This window comes from Cygnus olor, chromosome 1 (genome assembly GCF_009769625.2).
Source record: "Cygnus olor isolate bCygOlo1 chromosome 1, bCygOlo1.pri.v2, whole genome shotgun sequence".
Lineage (NCBI taxonomy): Eukaryota > Metazoa > Chordata > Aves > Anseriformes > Anatidae > Cygnus > Cygnus olor.
The window spans coordinates 147,463,155-147,479,746 of NC_049169.1; the positions used below are offsets into that span (position 1 = coordinate 147,463,155).

The 16,592-nt window shown below is 40.8% G+C and overlaps 1 protein-coding gene across 8 annotated transcripts in view; it reads left to right on the forward strand.

The window, feature by feature from the left end:
* ARHGEF7 (Rho guanine nucleotide exchange factor 7) overlaps window positions 1-16,592 on the forward strand; it is a 120,359-nt gene that overhangs the window by 45,110 nt on the left and 58,657 nt on the right. For all 8 annotated transcript variants that reach the window (XM_040537164.1, XM_040537140.1, XM_040537165.1 and 5 more), the window contains 4 exons: window positions 1,544-1,628; window positions 5,322-5,452; window positions 7,966-8,167; window positions 14,168-14,256. In XM_040537164.1, the coding sequence (XP_040393098.1) occupies window positions 1,544-1,628; window positions 5,322-5,452; window positions 7,966-8,167; window positions 14,168-14,256 (507 nt within the window). The remainder of the gene's footprint in view (window positions 1-1,543; window positions 1,629-5,321; window positions 5,453-7,965; window positions 8,168-14,167; window positions 14,257-16,592) is intronic.

The window sequence follows — 16,592 nt, forward strand, 5'->3', positions numbered from 1 at the left end:
AGCCTGGGCTGGTGGGAGGTGTCCCTGCCCATGGCAGGGGGGTGGAACTGGATGGGCTTTAAGGTCCCTTCCAACCCTTCTGTGATTCTGAGAGTCTGTTACAGAGCCCACATCAAGGCAATTCCCTGGTCCCTCTACTTACTCCGTAGAGCTTCAAATAAACATGAATACTCCTGAAATTATCTGTAGCCCGGTGAAACTTGATGAAATAATTAGGACTTATTTTATGTGAGCAATAGCGGCTTGGTGTACAAATAGAGTGAATGCTTTGGGAAACTTTTTTTCCCCCCCCTTACTGAATAATTCTGTCACTTAAATGTTCTCTAAATCTGCTCTACTGTTGTTAGTAGATCACATATCTGGTCACAACTGGTTTGTCGGTCCCTTAGGTGGTTGCTTTAGATAAGTTCCATGAAAATTTTCCCTACTCTGTTTTAACCAAGCTCCCCTTCTTGTCGCAGCCTTCCTGTGTCCCTTTCTCTCTCTGGGGATGCAGCCTTTTCCTCTCGTGCCCCTGCAGGCTGCCTTCTGCACTACAGACATCCCATGGGAGTGCCTGCGGGCTGGGTCTTGCCAGGAAAACAACCCACTTCTTGTTGACTCTTTTTTAGATAAAAGCTGTGACGCTGCAGGAAACTGAATCTTTCTGTTTCTTAAATCAGCTGGAACAACTGTAATAGCAGGCTTTTGCTGTCCTCTTTTAATCTTGCACAAGGGAATGCTGCGACTCCTTTCAACCTATGCAGAATCTACTGCGAGAGCTATTTTCTTGAGATTGTGGATGAGTGTTTCCATTACCTCAGGCAAATAGTATGGGTCTCCTCCTTTTTTTTTTCCTTCCCCCCCGAAAATCCAGATGTTCAAAGTCATCACCCAGTGCTTGAAAGCTGCTGGTGTGTTTTCTATGAGACAGTTTGAGGTTTGCATCTGCTTCCCACAGTTAAAAATGAAATAAAGTAAAATAACTTCACCTTTCATTCCTCCCCTTCCCAAACATCATTCTTCATCGAACCTATGCAGCAACGTAAAATTCATTAACTCTTAAGAAATGCAGTATTCCTCTGCCTTGTAGAATAAAGAGATGGCAAGTGCGTTGTAATATTTTTTAAAAGTATTGTATGGACAATCAGGTACAATGGCTGTGAGCTGCTTACAGCAAAAGAAGAACATGCTGAGAGTAATGCAGTGCTTTGAATGCTACCCGGTAACTTGGTTGGCCAAAATGTCTGAGGAAAGGTGCTCTCTTGTGATAATGGCATTTTATTCAGCTTTCCTGTAGTTTAAATGACACTTGATATCTTTAGCTTTTTTTAATCAAATGCAGCTGCTTCTGTATTTTTCTTTCTATTTAAAAATGAGTTTCAAAATTGAAAAAAGGGAGGAAACCCCCTGCATTTTAACTGATCCATGACAGCTACTGGAAGACTGATCACCTTAATCAGGAAGTAGCCCCTACAGTCATGGTTTGCGTGATGATGATAGATATACTTAGTTTAAGGGCTTGATCCTAGGACTTAATGTATGGTTTCTTTTTTTTTTTCAGACTTTTGATGCAAATGATCTCTATCAGGGACAGAACTTCAGCAAAGTTCTCAGCTCTCTAGTTGCATTAAACAAGGTGACTGCAGGTAAGTACAGTTTACTCTGTTTACTTTGCTCTCCTACCTTGTGTTCAACTTGCATCAGTGTATATTTATGCCTGTCCCTATAGTTAAGATAAACAGAACCTCTGCAGCAGTTTAGAAGAGTTTCTTTGTTGCACTCTGTTAAGACTTCAGCAGGGGCCTGTCTGGGTTCTCTAGTGTCTTCTTCTGCAGAAGAAAGCTTTGCTGTGGGCTTAAGGCTGAGCCTTTTAGCTAGCAATACTTCTTAGAAAAAGAATCTTTTGTTTGTTAGTGTTATAATTATGTGGTTTCTTCTACAGTACTCCCCTGGTCCATTACAAAAGGGATTTTTTTGGCTTTTTTCTTGCATCAGAAAATACCCCTTAGGAGTGACTTCTCCAATTGAATTCTTAGTTGTAGTGAGTGGGCATGGAGTACTACCATTGACTTCTTCGAAGTTACTTAGGCCAGTTGAAGATACCGCCTCTCATCTTAACTTCAAGTGGAAATGTAGATTGTTTCTGTACGTCTTTAAAGCTGCTACTGCACACTGACCCGTAGCAGTCTTTAGGGGAGAGGGGCAAGTGTGGCTGTTTGGTCCAGACATCAATAGACTAATATCCACATCAAAAAGTCACAATTGCAGCTGGCCTTAGAAGGGACCCTGACTGATCCCTTTCATGGGGGGAGGGAGGTGTTGGTATGGAAACCAAAAATCAAAACCACATGCAATCTGTGGTGTTGCCTCATTCCTAGAAGCAAGCGGAGCTGCATAAATCTTCCTGACCAACTGTATTTACAAACAATTTTAATTGGGTGACTGTGTCGAAGGCATTTTAGACCCTACCTTCCTAGTCTAGTATTGGAAGATGACTTTCAGATCTGAGTCTGCAGAAACTTGAGGCGTACGCAGATTCTTCTGAGATGAATCCTTTTTTGTGAAGGAAGGAGTGTGAGTAATGAGCCTGAAGTGTGATGAAAGGCTGTTAAATATGTACCCTCCCTCAGGTTCTTTAACTTTGGAGGGGATACGATCAAGGTACCGGTTGCTTTTTCTAGACCGGTAAGGGGAGAAGAATTGATGTAGGGAAATTGAGAACTGGAGAGGAAGAAAAGGTGTTACAAACACTGGAAATCATTGGATGGAAGTGTGAAAGTTCTGTGAAAACTATGAAATTATATATTTCCCTAACACGCAAACCCTGTTGCCAGTCAAGATTCTTCAGTTTTTGGCAGCAGAGATTTTTTTTTTCCCCCTGACAATAATGCCGTTGAGAAAATCATTTAACTTGTTTATTTGATTTATTTGATACGTGGAGTCTGGAAGCCCTTTAAGTCTATCAAAGTGTCTAAATAATTTACAAGTATTCAGATGTTATTGGTAAAAATAATTGCAATTTGTGTGGTTTGTTTGTAATATTTTCTCTTCTTTTCAGATTGTACAGAGGCAGTTTCTAATTCAAGCCTCAAAAGGTGCTCTTATGGTGGCGTATTAGTTGCGCTGTTGTAAAACAGAAAACTTTGGAAATCAGGCCATGCTTAAGCAATTTTTTTGTAGAGCATTTTATGGTTGCCCAGAAGCTGAACACGGCACAGTGAATAAACCTCGTGCTCTTTTCCTAGGTGAACTGTCCGTAGGTTTAATGTTGGATTTGGTGGTGTGTCTGTTCTCCTACTTGACCGCAGATAGGAACCATAACAAAATGGGCATGGAGGTGTTTCAAGTTACTTTTAATCCTTAAATTCTGTCGGTTCCTCACGGTTCTCTTACTACTGCAACTTGAAAGCTTTGGGGAGCACTGGAATTAGCCATAACATTATGATTTACAAATTAAGGCCATGATCTAGTCTCATTTCTCTCCAAGCAGTTTAGGAAAAAAAGAGGAATGGGAAAAAAGCTTATGGAAAAAGAAAAAAACAACAAACGTGTTCTTTTTGTAATAGACTATAATCAGTGGTGTTTATATTAATGCAGTGCCCTTTAAATGCTTTTAAGAAAGCAAGCTCAAAGTGTGAGGTTTTTTATGAATTCAGTGTGTAATGATATTCATCCTAACTTGCGTATTTTGTATGGATAATAGTTCTAATATTGAACTATTTGACTAGAGAGCTCATATTTACATATTTCCTGCAGGATAATGCTTTTTGAAGAATAACAATGACTCACTTAAAAAGATGCACCTGAGGAAGGTGTTTGCTCCAACCCTGCAGAGGCTGAGCATCCTTTGTCAACATTTTCCTTCTGTGCTCATTGCCTGTGTCACTCTTGCCCTTCTCCTGCATCTCAGCTGCTGTTAGATGCTGTGCTGAAGCTGAAAGGCTTTCTCTTGTAGGCTAATCGAGTTGTCCCTTCAGATGTGACACGGAACAGCAGATGTACTTTGTTCACCAGTCTTTTTATGGAACAGGACCTGCATGTGTCACTTCTTTCACCAAAAATAACTAGGATTGCGTAATCATTGTTTGTCTTAGTTTGAAAGCCACCGAGTAGGAGAACGCGTTTGTCTCTGCGTACGTCTAATACAGGTCAAGTGTTGGGAGGCACAGCAAACTGCTAGGAAACAGATTAAGGGGCATAAAAGCCAGGAGAGCAGGTGGGAGACTTGCATAGTCCCAAACCTGGATGTCACTAGACAGAGTGACGTTGCTACATTGCTTTCAGGGCTCTTCGAAGCTCAGAAGCCCACTAAATAATATTCTTGTGTGTGGAAACCATGAGGAATAGGATCGACTTGTCACAATGGGTAAAGGAGCAATGCTTGTCTGCTTTAATGTGTCCCATGCGTAAGGGCCCTGAGAGCATCCCCCTTCTGGGGGGTTTGGCTCTGAGGGCTCAGGGCCCATTGGGAGCTGGTGCAGCTAAGAGCAGCCCCTGCCCCCCTGTAACACCGGGGACAGGCTCCATATATACCCATATGTCCATATATATACATGTGCTAGGGCCCTGGCACCCAGAAGCTGCTTTCTGCAGAGCTGGGGCCCTGCCCTGCTTGAGCCCTGGCCTGCGATCCCTCAGGTGGGCCTTGCTGGGCCTGCACTGCCCCGCTCCCAGCTGGGGTGGTGGCCTGGGCCCGGCCCTGCTGCCCCCTCGCCGTCAGCCCTCTGGGTGAACTTCTCAAGCAGATGTGCTTTTTGTGAGAGGGGCAAGTGAAAGCGGGGAGAAGTTGCGGGGGGTGAGGTATTCTTTTGTTCCAAGCGAGCAGCTTGCTTCCTTTCTGTCCCTCGCTTCCCCGTTGCCCTCAGAGAAGAAGTAGCTGAGTTGGCAAAAAGGATGGGAGAGAGGGACGTAGGAAGACAGTGGAAAGAATGTTTTAATTGAGAAGGAGATGGCGGTGGTTGGGGGGAAGAATTAAGAAACAGATGTGGCTGGCTTTACTTCAAGCAAGTTTTATGCATTCAGATTTCTTGGCCACTAGCTAAAACGATGTTGGTTAATTACCTTTAAATAGACTGGTAGCAGGTAGGAATGGAGAAATACAATCCTAACCCTCCTCTTCCTAAATAGCTCGAATTGTTTTCCTGTCTGTATGTGGAAGAAGCCGACATCGTCTCTGGATTTCAGTACATACTATTGCTTCATTTTCTTAAAATCTTGAATTACTGAGCAACCACAGATACTCTGAATCTGCTTTAAGGACGTGAGCGTTTCAGAAGTGGGCAGAAAGCTATATACAGATTTGTCAAATTCTGATGTTTACTTTTTCTTCCTTTCTTCAGATATAGGGCTGGGCAGTGACTCTGTATGTGCACGTCCCTCATCTCATCGGATAAAGTCTTTTGATTCTCTGGGATCGCAGTCTTTACACAGTAGAACTTCAAAGCTCTTTCAGGGACAATATCGGAGTCTGGTAAGTTCTAGAACTGAAATATGCTGAGGTGTGTTTTTGTCTTTTTGACTAAATTTATAAGTAAACAATAGCATAGCGAACAACTGTTTACTGTTTTGCTCTCTTTCACCTCTGTAGTTCAAGACTGAAGTTCTATTTTTGCAGCTTCTGTTATGTTCCATAATACACGCAACTTTTCTGAGAACTTCTAGGGTGGTGGTATTTTTGTTGTTATTGTTTTTCTCCTCCCTCATTTACCATTCTGTTTTGTCTACATATGGAGTGTTTGTCCAGCAATTACTTCGTAAGTGTAAGGACTTACTCTTCTAAAGGCAAAATCTCATGTTCGTCTTCAGCTATACTGACTTAATGAGTTTAGGGATGATTAACGAAGGATATTCAAACCTCAGCAAGGGTAGTACTTCTAACGTTGGTAGTACTGGCAGTTACTCTTGTTTGCTGCTAGGTTTCAAGGTGAATCCTTCAAATAGCTTTCAGGTAACTGGGTGGCATGGGCAGTTGTTTTGCAGTGCAGCTGAAATCAGAGTGGAATATTGCACTGAAAACAATTGTGATGAAAGGTGCTTTTAGCAACTAAAAGGTTTGTAGGAAGGGTTCAGACCCCCACTGTAAACTGCTTTTTTCATGTTTAGGGGAGGCATTTTTGAACTATGTGATGATTGCTATGTGGAACCTGAACACAATGCTCTGCTTAAATTTTCTTAGGTGTGGTTTGATGTGTTTTCTCTGGTAGCAGAGCCCATGCAAGTTCTTGCCCTAGGCCACTAATTCCAGCTCCCACTCTGCTGTTCACCACCCACTCAGTTTTGCTGGCGAAACCGTTTGAGACTAGCTGTTAGTTGGATCACTGAAATAATAAATTTTAAGTGTTTGTATCAGTCTGGTGATTTGAGCAGCTTTGTAGATGGTTACAAAAGGGTGGAAAAGCGCTAGAGCAAGGAGAAGAGAGCTAGTGACCAACACCAGGAAAATACCTAGTTTGGTTTTGTTGCGGCAGGTGATCAGTTTGGAACAGTTCTTACCAGTTGGTACTCAGTTGATTCTGCTGGAGAGCCTGAGAAAGGGAATGGGCTGTAGCTGATGTCAATATGCAACGTTGTTGCTTATTTTGTGGCTTTTTGCTGTTTACTAAGGCAAAACGATTGTTGAGCAATTGTAATAAATGAAAACGCATGATGTACAAGCAGAGGACTAAGGCAGAGACACTTAATTGAATCTATGCCAATGTCATTGTCAGATGTTTTGTGACTTGCAGTATCTTGGGGCTTTCTGTGTATTTTCAGTGTTTCATTTGCCCTCATTTTCCTACAGTTTCTCAGCCACTAATAGTCTGATTGTTAAATCGAGATGTGATGCAATAACATAATTGCTGTGAATATCAACTAAGCTGACATGTAGTATGATTCTAATGACATTACGTGGCAGGTATTTTAATCACCTCAAGTGTACAGCCAACGTGTAAATGAAATTCTGTTACCTGGATAGCTGACTAGGATTGCTTACAGTTGTTTTCTCACTTAAATTACTTTTATTTTGGTTGTACAGGTAGTAGGCCTTACTTCTGGTAAAGACAGGCGTGTTTAATAATCTTGTTCTCTCGCTTACAATGCAGTGTATTTGGATTATTTAAAGCTGTTCAAGCATTTAGCTTTTTTAGCTTTTTTAACATGGCAGTTTGTCCTAATTCTCATTAAATGCTTGATACAGAAATCCAAGAACAAAATGCCAAGTTTGAACACCATTCGTTTGAAAGACTTTGTAGAGTAGCTGTTAGCATTTAGTTATTACAGAGCAATGAACTGCCTTCACGTTTTTGACAGGGAACGAGCATGCGTATGGACAGCTGCAAGTCTGACGTGCTTCAGATTTGCACCTGTGCTAACCTTGTGGCAAATGATTTGTGAGTATGCCACAAACTACTTCAAAGTCAATTGCTGAACTGATTCTTAGTTTTTGTGCAAGAGCGCTGTTTTCATCCACTGGCAGACCCCTGTGACTTGCACGTCCCAGTGTGGAACCTTCCAGCACGATCCATTATTGGCAGGGAGGAAGCTGCAAGCTCTGTTTGCTGTCCGGCATTAGAGGTTTTGAGTTAAACCCAACTCAGTACCACCATCCCCAATCCAGAATGGGCTAGAAAACTCTGACATCAAGCTGTTATGCCTTTTTAGCTGCTAAGGGCAGTTTCAGTTTATACAGCAAATAGGAATTGTGGCTGTTTGTTTGTTGAGAGTAAGAATTAGTCTCGTTTTTTAGCTCTGTTTACCCGCTTCAGATTTGAAGGGGCTGTAATAAGGCGATATACACCTGGGACTGGTAGAAATCCATAGATATAAATGTCAGAGGCACCAGAAATGGCAAATCATCCTTCTAAATCCTTAGAATAAAAATGTGTGGGGAGAGCGGGGGGGAAGACGGGTAGCACGCGCGCGCACACTATTTCAATGTTATGGATGTTTGTTTTGTTCATGAAATGGTAAACATCTAAAGTTATTCTTTTTTATCCTTACTAGGACATGACAGATAACAGCAACCATCAGTTGGTGGTGAGAGCAAAATTTAATTTTCAACAGACAAATGAAGATGAACTTTCTATATCAAAAGGCGATATTATTCACGTTACAAGAGTGGAAGAAGGAGGCTGGTGGGAAGGAACTCTGAATGGCAAAACAGGGTGGTTTCCAAGTAATTACGTACGAGAAATAAAATCCAATGGTGAGTTATGAAGGAGGGTGTATTTATACAACTCTGTTTTGCATAGTGGTGGGTAGTTGGGATTGATTAAGAAGTAATGTTTTTTATTTAAGCTTGATTGCATTTACTGACCTTCATTCACAGAAATCATTAGGGCTTAGGAACTTGTACTTCTACCCCAGTTCACTATAAAGAGTGCTGTAGGGGTTTTGAGGAAACACTAAGCATGCAGAAAACTCCCACGTTCTTTTGCCTTCTGTCGGTTGCAGTTGGGCTGCTTTGACTTCTTCAGTCTGAATTTCTAGAATGCTAGACGTTGGCTCTGACACTGATATGCTTTGAGTTGGTACTTTGGGCTTAAATAGAGTGGGATTTCCTGCCACCCCTGCCACCTCCCCCCCAAAAAACCCCTAACCTACATAGTTCTAGTACTTTAAAGCAGATGGAAGCAAATGACTCCTGCAGGAAACATCCTGAATTATAGCAAAATCTACTGTTAGATTAGAGACAGTTTTATAAGATAGTGTTTGTGATACCTTTTTTCTTTATTGTTCCCGTGCCTTCCCCTTTTCTTTGTACTGGCTGCACTCTTACACCAAAGATACACCCTGAAGTGTATCATATAGTGTATCATATAGTGAAGGTGCCTTCTGTAAATGTCATCTTCACAACTAAATATCAGAACTAACAATGTTTTTTGATCTACCAGGACGTTGATGTGGGTGATACTATCTACTATTCGTCTCTTCCCTGTCTCTGCTTGCTTTTCAGGACTGGGGACAACTCTTTTGCTCTTGTAACTACCCAGTGAAGCTCTGAGAAGCTTTACCACTGTTTACCTTGTCATAATTCCAATCAAAACACCTCTCTATGGCCATGCTAAAAACATTGGCATGACTTTTTTTTTAGGCAGCCAGACAGATGCTTGGTTGCTAACTCAAGCTGTGAGGTTAAAACTCAATTTTTAAACTTGTTCTTTCTTCCCCAGTTGCATTATCTTACTTTCTTCCTTGTTATGCTGTCTACAGTCCCTGTTCTCAGAATGCTGGAGTCTTAGATCTATGTATCACTATCATTGTCAACTAGATCCTCTTAGGCGTAGTCAGGATATAAAGACTTAGCTTTAATGTTCTTCAGAGGTCTCTCAGATGGGGCTTATCCTGAAAAACAGTTCCCGAAGCATGCTTTGTCTTGTCTGTAGTTCTGTAGCAGTCTTTTGGACGGGATGAATGTCTTTTCCCATTGTTACTCATTTAAATGTTCCTCATTTAAAACATTGCTGCAGAGATTTTGTTTGGATTTCATCAGTTCTGATGTTGTCCAACTCCTGAGACTGGAACCTGGGTCAGCAGGAAGGCTCCAGAATGGAAGTAGCTTTTAGCAGTGAATATATGAGAACCAAAAGCTGCCAGCAACTGAAGTTAAGGTTATTTTAGTCTTTCAAGAATACTTCACTTGTGTAAAGTAACTTTCCTAAGCAGGAAAGCCAGAAAGCTGCGAGGCCAAGGTTAGTACCAAGTGCACTTGGATTCTTGCCAGTCCTTGCAACCCTGTCTGATACCTGATTCCCTGGGGCTGAGACGAACTGCTTCCAGGTTTAACTTCGACTTCTCACCATCAGAAGAGTTTGCTGCTAAGCTCTTCCTTTCCCTGTGCTCCATAGGCGTGTTCCCAGTGGGTGCTACAAGGGCTTGCTCCCTCTGACTTCTGTGAGACTGCTTGGAGCACACTCATACGCTCACTTCCTTCTGGGGAAGGGAATGTGTCTTTAGTTCAAATAGTGCCAGCACAGAGCAGTGATACATGTATGATGCTCTTTGTGAGTGGTTGCAGAAATGATAATTAGTTTTTGGAGCAAAGTATGGCATTTAGTCGTCTTAGGCTGAACGATGACTATAAATCTTGGGGAAATAGAAATCCTTTCCCATCTCAAATTTATTCTGCTGTTGACTCTGTGCTGCTTTTCTCTGGAATGGATAAAAGAGGATTTGTTTGAAATTTTGTGCTTATGATCAAACTTCCAAATAAAAGAGAGAAACTGTAATAGTAGTAGTTTCTTCTCAGATATATGCCTACGCTGTAAGGATCAACAAAAGATGGTCCACTTCTCTCTCCATCTTCTGTGAGCATGCTTACAGTTCCCTTTTCAAGCCCTGTAACATCTTGCTTTAAGTGTTCTTTGATTGCTAGTCAAGAAGTATTTTGAAATAATTTTTTTTTTTTAATTTTCATGCTGCTGTTATGTTGCACATGACAGGGTGGAAGATTTAGGTATTTGACAGTGTGGCCTTAATGAGTTTTTTTCTTACATGGGGCAGGGAGGGAATGTTAAGGTTTAGGTGGAGTCTTACCTTGTAATGCTGCTTCTGGCTTGCACAGTAGAGAGATATGGAGACTTAGTTTCAAGAGTTACCGTATGAAAAGAATAGCATTTAGCCAGACTGGGAAGCACTTACGTAGCAACTGTCATTAACCAGTTTAAAAAATAATAACAAAAAATCACATGGTGACTTTCTAGGTATTAACATTGTAACCCATTTAAATGGCACGATTATGCAGACAGTAATACAGCTTTGAAAGACGATGTTTAGTTTTGCAAACCTTTTTTCTAATTCTTCACTGAAATTTATGTTTTAGTACTGTCTAGCTTCTCTTCTGTTAGGCTCTCTTGACAGTTCTGTTGGTAGCAGGCCCAGTACAAATCAGTGCTAATAGTTCTTCTAGCTGGACGGCTTTAAAATAAATAAATCAGGTCATGGGAAAAGGCAGTGTATAGTGGAAGAGTGAAGTGTATCTGCTGGTCCCGTCCTGTGGTGCTCAAGGGAAGGACAAACACGCTTTCAGCTTTAAAAATAATAAATAAATAAAAAAAAAGGAAAAAAATAGTGCTGCTTTTCTTCTCCCCACCCGTGCACGCTCGGAGGGATATTTTGTTCTCTTGTCAAGTGCTATTCCACAGGCAAAAATAGATGAGAATAGTAGTTGAGCAGGTGCTTGCTTGTTTCGGATTTGCTCGTGTGCTGTACGTGTTCTTGCCGCGTTTTCAGCGCTAATGTGACAGGTTTACATTGGGACGAGGAGAAAAGTAGGCAGAAGGGAAGAGCCTTTTGCATGGGAAAGCTGGTTGTCTGGCTTAGGTCACGCTTGGGAAGCTGCAGCTCTCGGTGCTTTGAGGAACAGCGCTTGTGTTGGAACAGGCAAGGTGCCAGGGCCTTGCTAATGCTTCTGAAACCTGTGGATTCCCTGATTTAAGACCTTTGTGTGTTCCCAGCGTTCTGGCCGGGGGTGACACCTGCTTGAAACGTTGACTGAATTACGCTGTATGCTTGTGCAAGTACTGCGATGTTCTCTCGTGAAGGGTGATAAGTGACGCTTATCTTGGTTTTTGCTGAGAAAGTGATTCCTGATGTGCAAGATCAGGATTTTCTCCTCTGTGATGCGCTGTGTAATAAGCTAATTGCAACAAGACTGTCTTACTGCTCCTCGTGAAGCAAGGCAGTGCTTGGAGGCAGAATACCAGACGTGACAGACAGATGGACTGATTTGCTGTGTCTGATTCTGTGTTTCTACAACAGAAATGGCCTTTGCGTTTTAAAAGCTGGGCGTTGATTATGGCTCTTCAGGCAAAATGGTTCTAATGTGTGATGCTTTTTTGTTTCCTCTTTTTAAACCTGAATTTGTTCTTGTGTCTGTTCGGGATAACTGATTCAGCTGAACAGCTGGTAACAGAAATAACTGTATATTTCAGCAAAAATCTACTGTCTTCAGCAGCTTAGGACAGAAGCATAATGTTAGGGAAACAGATGTGTTTTTACACCCTTTAAGATGACAAAGTAGCTGGAAGAAGAGCCCCTGTTCTATGAGCAGCCAACTTCTTCCAGATTAACAGGGGTCAGACATCTGTATTCTGATGGAATTCAGTGACAGGTGTTTACCTTCTTCCTCAAGCATATCAGGCTGTTTGGTCTCTCCTTTCATGCTTTTTGGCTTGTGATTAATGTAACTCTAGGTTTGTAGTGGACCTGAAAGTCGCTATAAATCGTAGGATCAGTTGAGGGCTCCCACAGAGAATGAAAGTAAATCACCAAGTTCATACAAACATCATCATTTTCATCATTCAGTACAATGAAACAAGCTGGGATTGTCCCATAAATGTGTAGCATTATATATAATGTATAAACGAGTAGCTGTCTATGCAATGGTAACTTAGGTGTTTCTTTTGCATGGAATGTTTAATGGCAGTCAGCTTGGGTTTTTGGGTGGCAAGAGTCCTGTTGCTTGGAATTACCCAGCTGTGTAGCAGAGCATGTGCTGAGAGCATCAGTATGCTGAGAGCACCTGGATAACTGGGGGAGCTAATGGTTTTTGTGCTGTGGGTCAGCTTATGGCTGACTCTGGGCAGGGGGATCTTAACCGAAAGGATCTGGTGTCTGAACATGGTAAGGAGAAAGGTTTCTGTGCACGTTCAGTAGCTTTAAGACCGCACTTTAATTTTAGAAATAGCTTCTTTGAGGAGAGTTGCAGTGCAGTACAGAGAAAATCCCCTTAAAGATGCCGCACGAGTGCTCCTGGGGGCTAAGCATTCCCCTTGCGGACTGCTGGCTAAACCCTCCGGCCAGCCCATCCAGCGCTCCTGCCTGCAGAGACGCAAGGGTGCACGTGTGGGACTGCAGCTGGGCAGCCCAAAGAAGCGCTGAATTCCTGTACCCAGCACACAGTCCAGCAAGGGCTGGTACCCCATGGGCTGTTCTGCTTGTGATGCTGTTTCCCTGGTCGGCTCTACTGAAATGGGAATTTCCCACAGCTGTGGCTGACTGGGCTTCTGCTGTGAAGGCAGCTCTCTATCTGAGACTTGCATAATTTATTCTTGAAGGCCTGAGGTATCAGGTAAACTAAAGTTAAATTATTCATGTATGTTTATTAAAATGTGTTTGAAAAAAAACAGCTTGCTCTTAAAATAAAGGTATAACTTTCAGTAGGTGTGTTTCGATGATTTTTTTTGGATTACATATGACTAAAAGGCTTATCCAAAGTTTGCATATTAGACAAGCCTGCTTATTTAAAACAACCCAAAACACCACAGTGTCCTGATAAATACAGCCTCACAAGCATCTCCACTTGGTTGTGCACTAGGTCAAGTGTCAGAGATCAAAAGGAGATGCTGGATGTCCTACCTTCTGTTTCTCAGGCATGCAGCTTGACACTTTCGGTTTTCTCCCTTCCTGTTTGCTCCTCTTTGATCACGCTCTAGAGAAATAGTAAGGTTGGGAGGGGAGGATTTAGAAGTGTCTTTTCAGTGCCTCTCCATCCTGGGAGCCAGCACTCCGCTTTCAGGGTTGTTGCGTTGATCTTGAGGACATGTCATGCCAGGAGGATCACGTGTAACCGAGGGGTAGATTCACTAGGGGATTACCCTAAGAATTGCATTTGTTGTTATGATGGACACTGCTCTCAAGTACATAACCATGTTTTTTGACTTAATTAACAATAAAAGACAGTTTGTTTCTTTTAAAACGGCTTTCTGATCTGGTAAGTCACTTTCCTACTCGTGCAGTGTTTTAATTCTGCTTCAATGAGACTGTCATGTGTCCCACCTTGGTATCTTTGACTTTGGTTGGTGAGTTGCTTTTACTGAGTTCGTTAAACTGATACCAAAGCTTTTGTTTGAAAATGCACGTGGTATTTGGAAAACACTTCAATTGCAGTCTGTGATGATGTTTTTTGTTTGTTGTTTTATTAAAACAAAATTTGAAAAGCTAATTTTATTGACTGATTTTTCTGTTTCCAAGAAAAAGAATTACAAACTTTGTTTGCCTTCATTGGGGCTAGCATGTCATTCCTTGTGAATACAGGAACCGTTTTGATTCTTTACCAATAATTTCAAGCACAAGTATATGCATTTCTCAGTGAAGCATTATTTTCATTATATCTTACTATAAATATTTGAAAGCAGTTTGTTTGACCTCTAGTGTTGAGCTATGAAACTGCACCTAATTCACACAAAATTACCTTTTATTTCAGAAAAGCCAGTCTCCCCCAAATCAGGTACATTGAAGAGTCCACCTAAAGGCTTCGATACGTCTGCAATCAACAAAAGCTATTACAATGTGGTGAGTGATCCTGATCCTTTTTCTTCCTTGTGTGCTTTTATATACTGTAGAACCTCACTTAACTAAATGCTCTCATTGCTACAAAGAAATGGGCAGTCTTACAGACCCTTAGTGCCAAAACTGGATAGGGGTTTTTGTGAATTCTCTATAAATAATATTATTAGTTAAATGGAATATCACACAGATGGATTTTTAAGTGTGATGCAAAATTGTGGTCTGACATGAGTGAGTAATATGCATTACTATAATATGTTATGCTCATTTTACTTGCTTGGCTAGTTGTTAACTTCCCTTCTCTCCTCTCACCGCCACCCAAATATGCACTCAGTCTTCCCTGATCACCAAGAATTAATGAAATTTCCGGTGTAGTTAAATGATTAAGAATATTTTGTACTTTTTGTTGAAGATGACATTGAACATTTGCAATGAATTTGCCTTCTTTGTTTTTATGCTAATGAATCAACTCAATAACTAACTTTGGGAACCTTGTCCTTATGCTGATCGATTGATTTCATGGGAAAAGCTGTATAGAATCAGCCTCTAAAATACATTTGAGGATTCTTTAGTCTAGTACCCATACATCTTTAGTAAATGCACGTAAGAAACATACCAAAACTATCTTTAATCCTGTTGTAACCATTTTGAGAAACCTTTGTTTACTAACAGTAGATACTTTTGGAAGCAAAAACAGTAAGACGCTTTTTGTTAACCACTGCTCCCTGCTGGTGTAAAAAGAAAGCACAAGCTTTTCTTTCCTTTCTCTTTGGTTCCACTGCCCGTTTCTTTCTTTCTTTTTCTTTAAAGTTCATTTTATTTGTCAGCTTTTAGCAGGATCATAAAGCATCATTTTATGCTTTCATCTCTTGTGGTTGTGGCATAAATAACGTGAACCACCTGGAAGAACAGTAGTTTTGCATATTGGGCCCTAACTGAAAACACTGAAGCAAGCTCCTGCTCTTCCCCACTCACATGGTACCTCTGCCAACAGCCATAATGCCATGGTAAACGGAGGGCTGCGATGCTTTGGCTGTTGTATTCCCCTCCTGCTAGTCACAATGAATAATACCTGTGCAAGCCCATTCCTTCAAATTGCAGGAAGTAATGCTCTCACCGTGTTGCATCCAGCAACAAAATACCAGACAGCTTTTCCTTTTCATCTTTTTTCACTGTATCTTTCTAGTCTTTTTCATAGTCATTTTTTCCAAAGTTGCTGTAGTGTGTAGTAGCAAAGATGTCTTCTCTTTATTGCTGTTTTGATGTTGAAGCCTACATATTCCCTACAAGTAAACTGAAATGAATGAAGCAAAGAAAGGATTTAGTTATTTAGTTGCTTCAATAGGTAGAATGATGCTCTTACTTATACTTAGTATAAATCTACGTTGAAATTTTAATCCAAATAAATTGGCAGCTCTCTTTAGGTTTAAAAAAAAGTCAGTGGTAAATATATTCCTCAAATATTATATGTGGTTTCTCTTGATAGGTCCTAATATTACATAAAGTAATAATAAATATACATAATGCGATAGTAAAATAAGTGGCAGCTTTTAAATTTGGGCTTAGGTAAAACTCAAGATCCAATTCATTTTGGACACTGGCAAACTGGTGGTTGCAATTTTTATTTAATAATTTAGGCCAATTTTGGGGGGTAACAGTGTACTTCAGTGAAAATAAATGTTTGAATTTGCCTAAAACCACAGCTAAGGAGGTTAAATTACAAAAGGCCATGCATTTTTGAAGTAATATCTTCGTTTGCTTTTTATAAGTGTTCTCTGAATAACTTATTGTCAAACTCATGGAGGCTTCAGTTACTATCCAGTTCTGGAAACAGCTAGCCATAGCTGCCTTTTAAAGTTGACTGTATTTTTTGTTTTTAAATGATAAATAATGACGTTGGTAACCATCATACTCTTAGGTTATTTTTCACCTTGCTCAAGTACAACTACCTTGCTGTGTTCAACTGACGTAATAACATTCCCACAGTTTTGAGTGCTAGCTATTTATTAACTGCTGAGGATATATTATGTCATAAGGTAGAAGAATGACCCATTCATAATAATATAGATGACCCTAGAGTAGCGTTCTTAAGCTGGTTTGTAGTGAGCTGGATAATTATCTTGTTTTCACCTTTTTTCCACAGTGTAGCAAATGCCCCCAATTTTTAAGCTCATGTTATTTTTGTTTAAAGAATGAGAGGTTGCTATAGCATGCAGTTTTTTTCAGAGAGGTAAGAATTTATTGCTGTTTTTAAAACCTAAATTAGGATAGCTGGCATCTACGTCTTAAAAAATAAGTGCTTGCAATGGCAATATAACTAGAAGATAATGATTTTAAGTAAT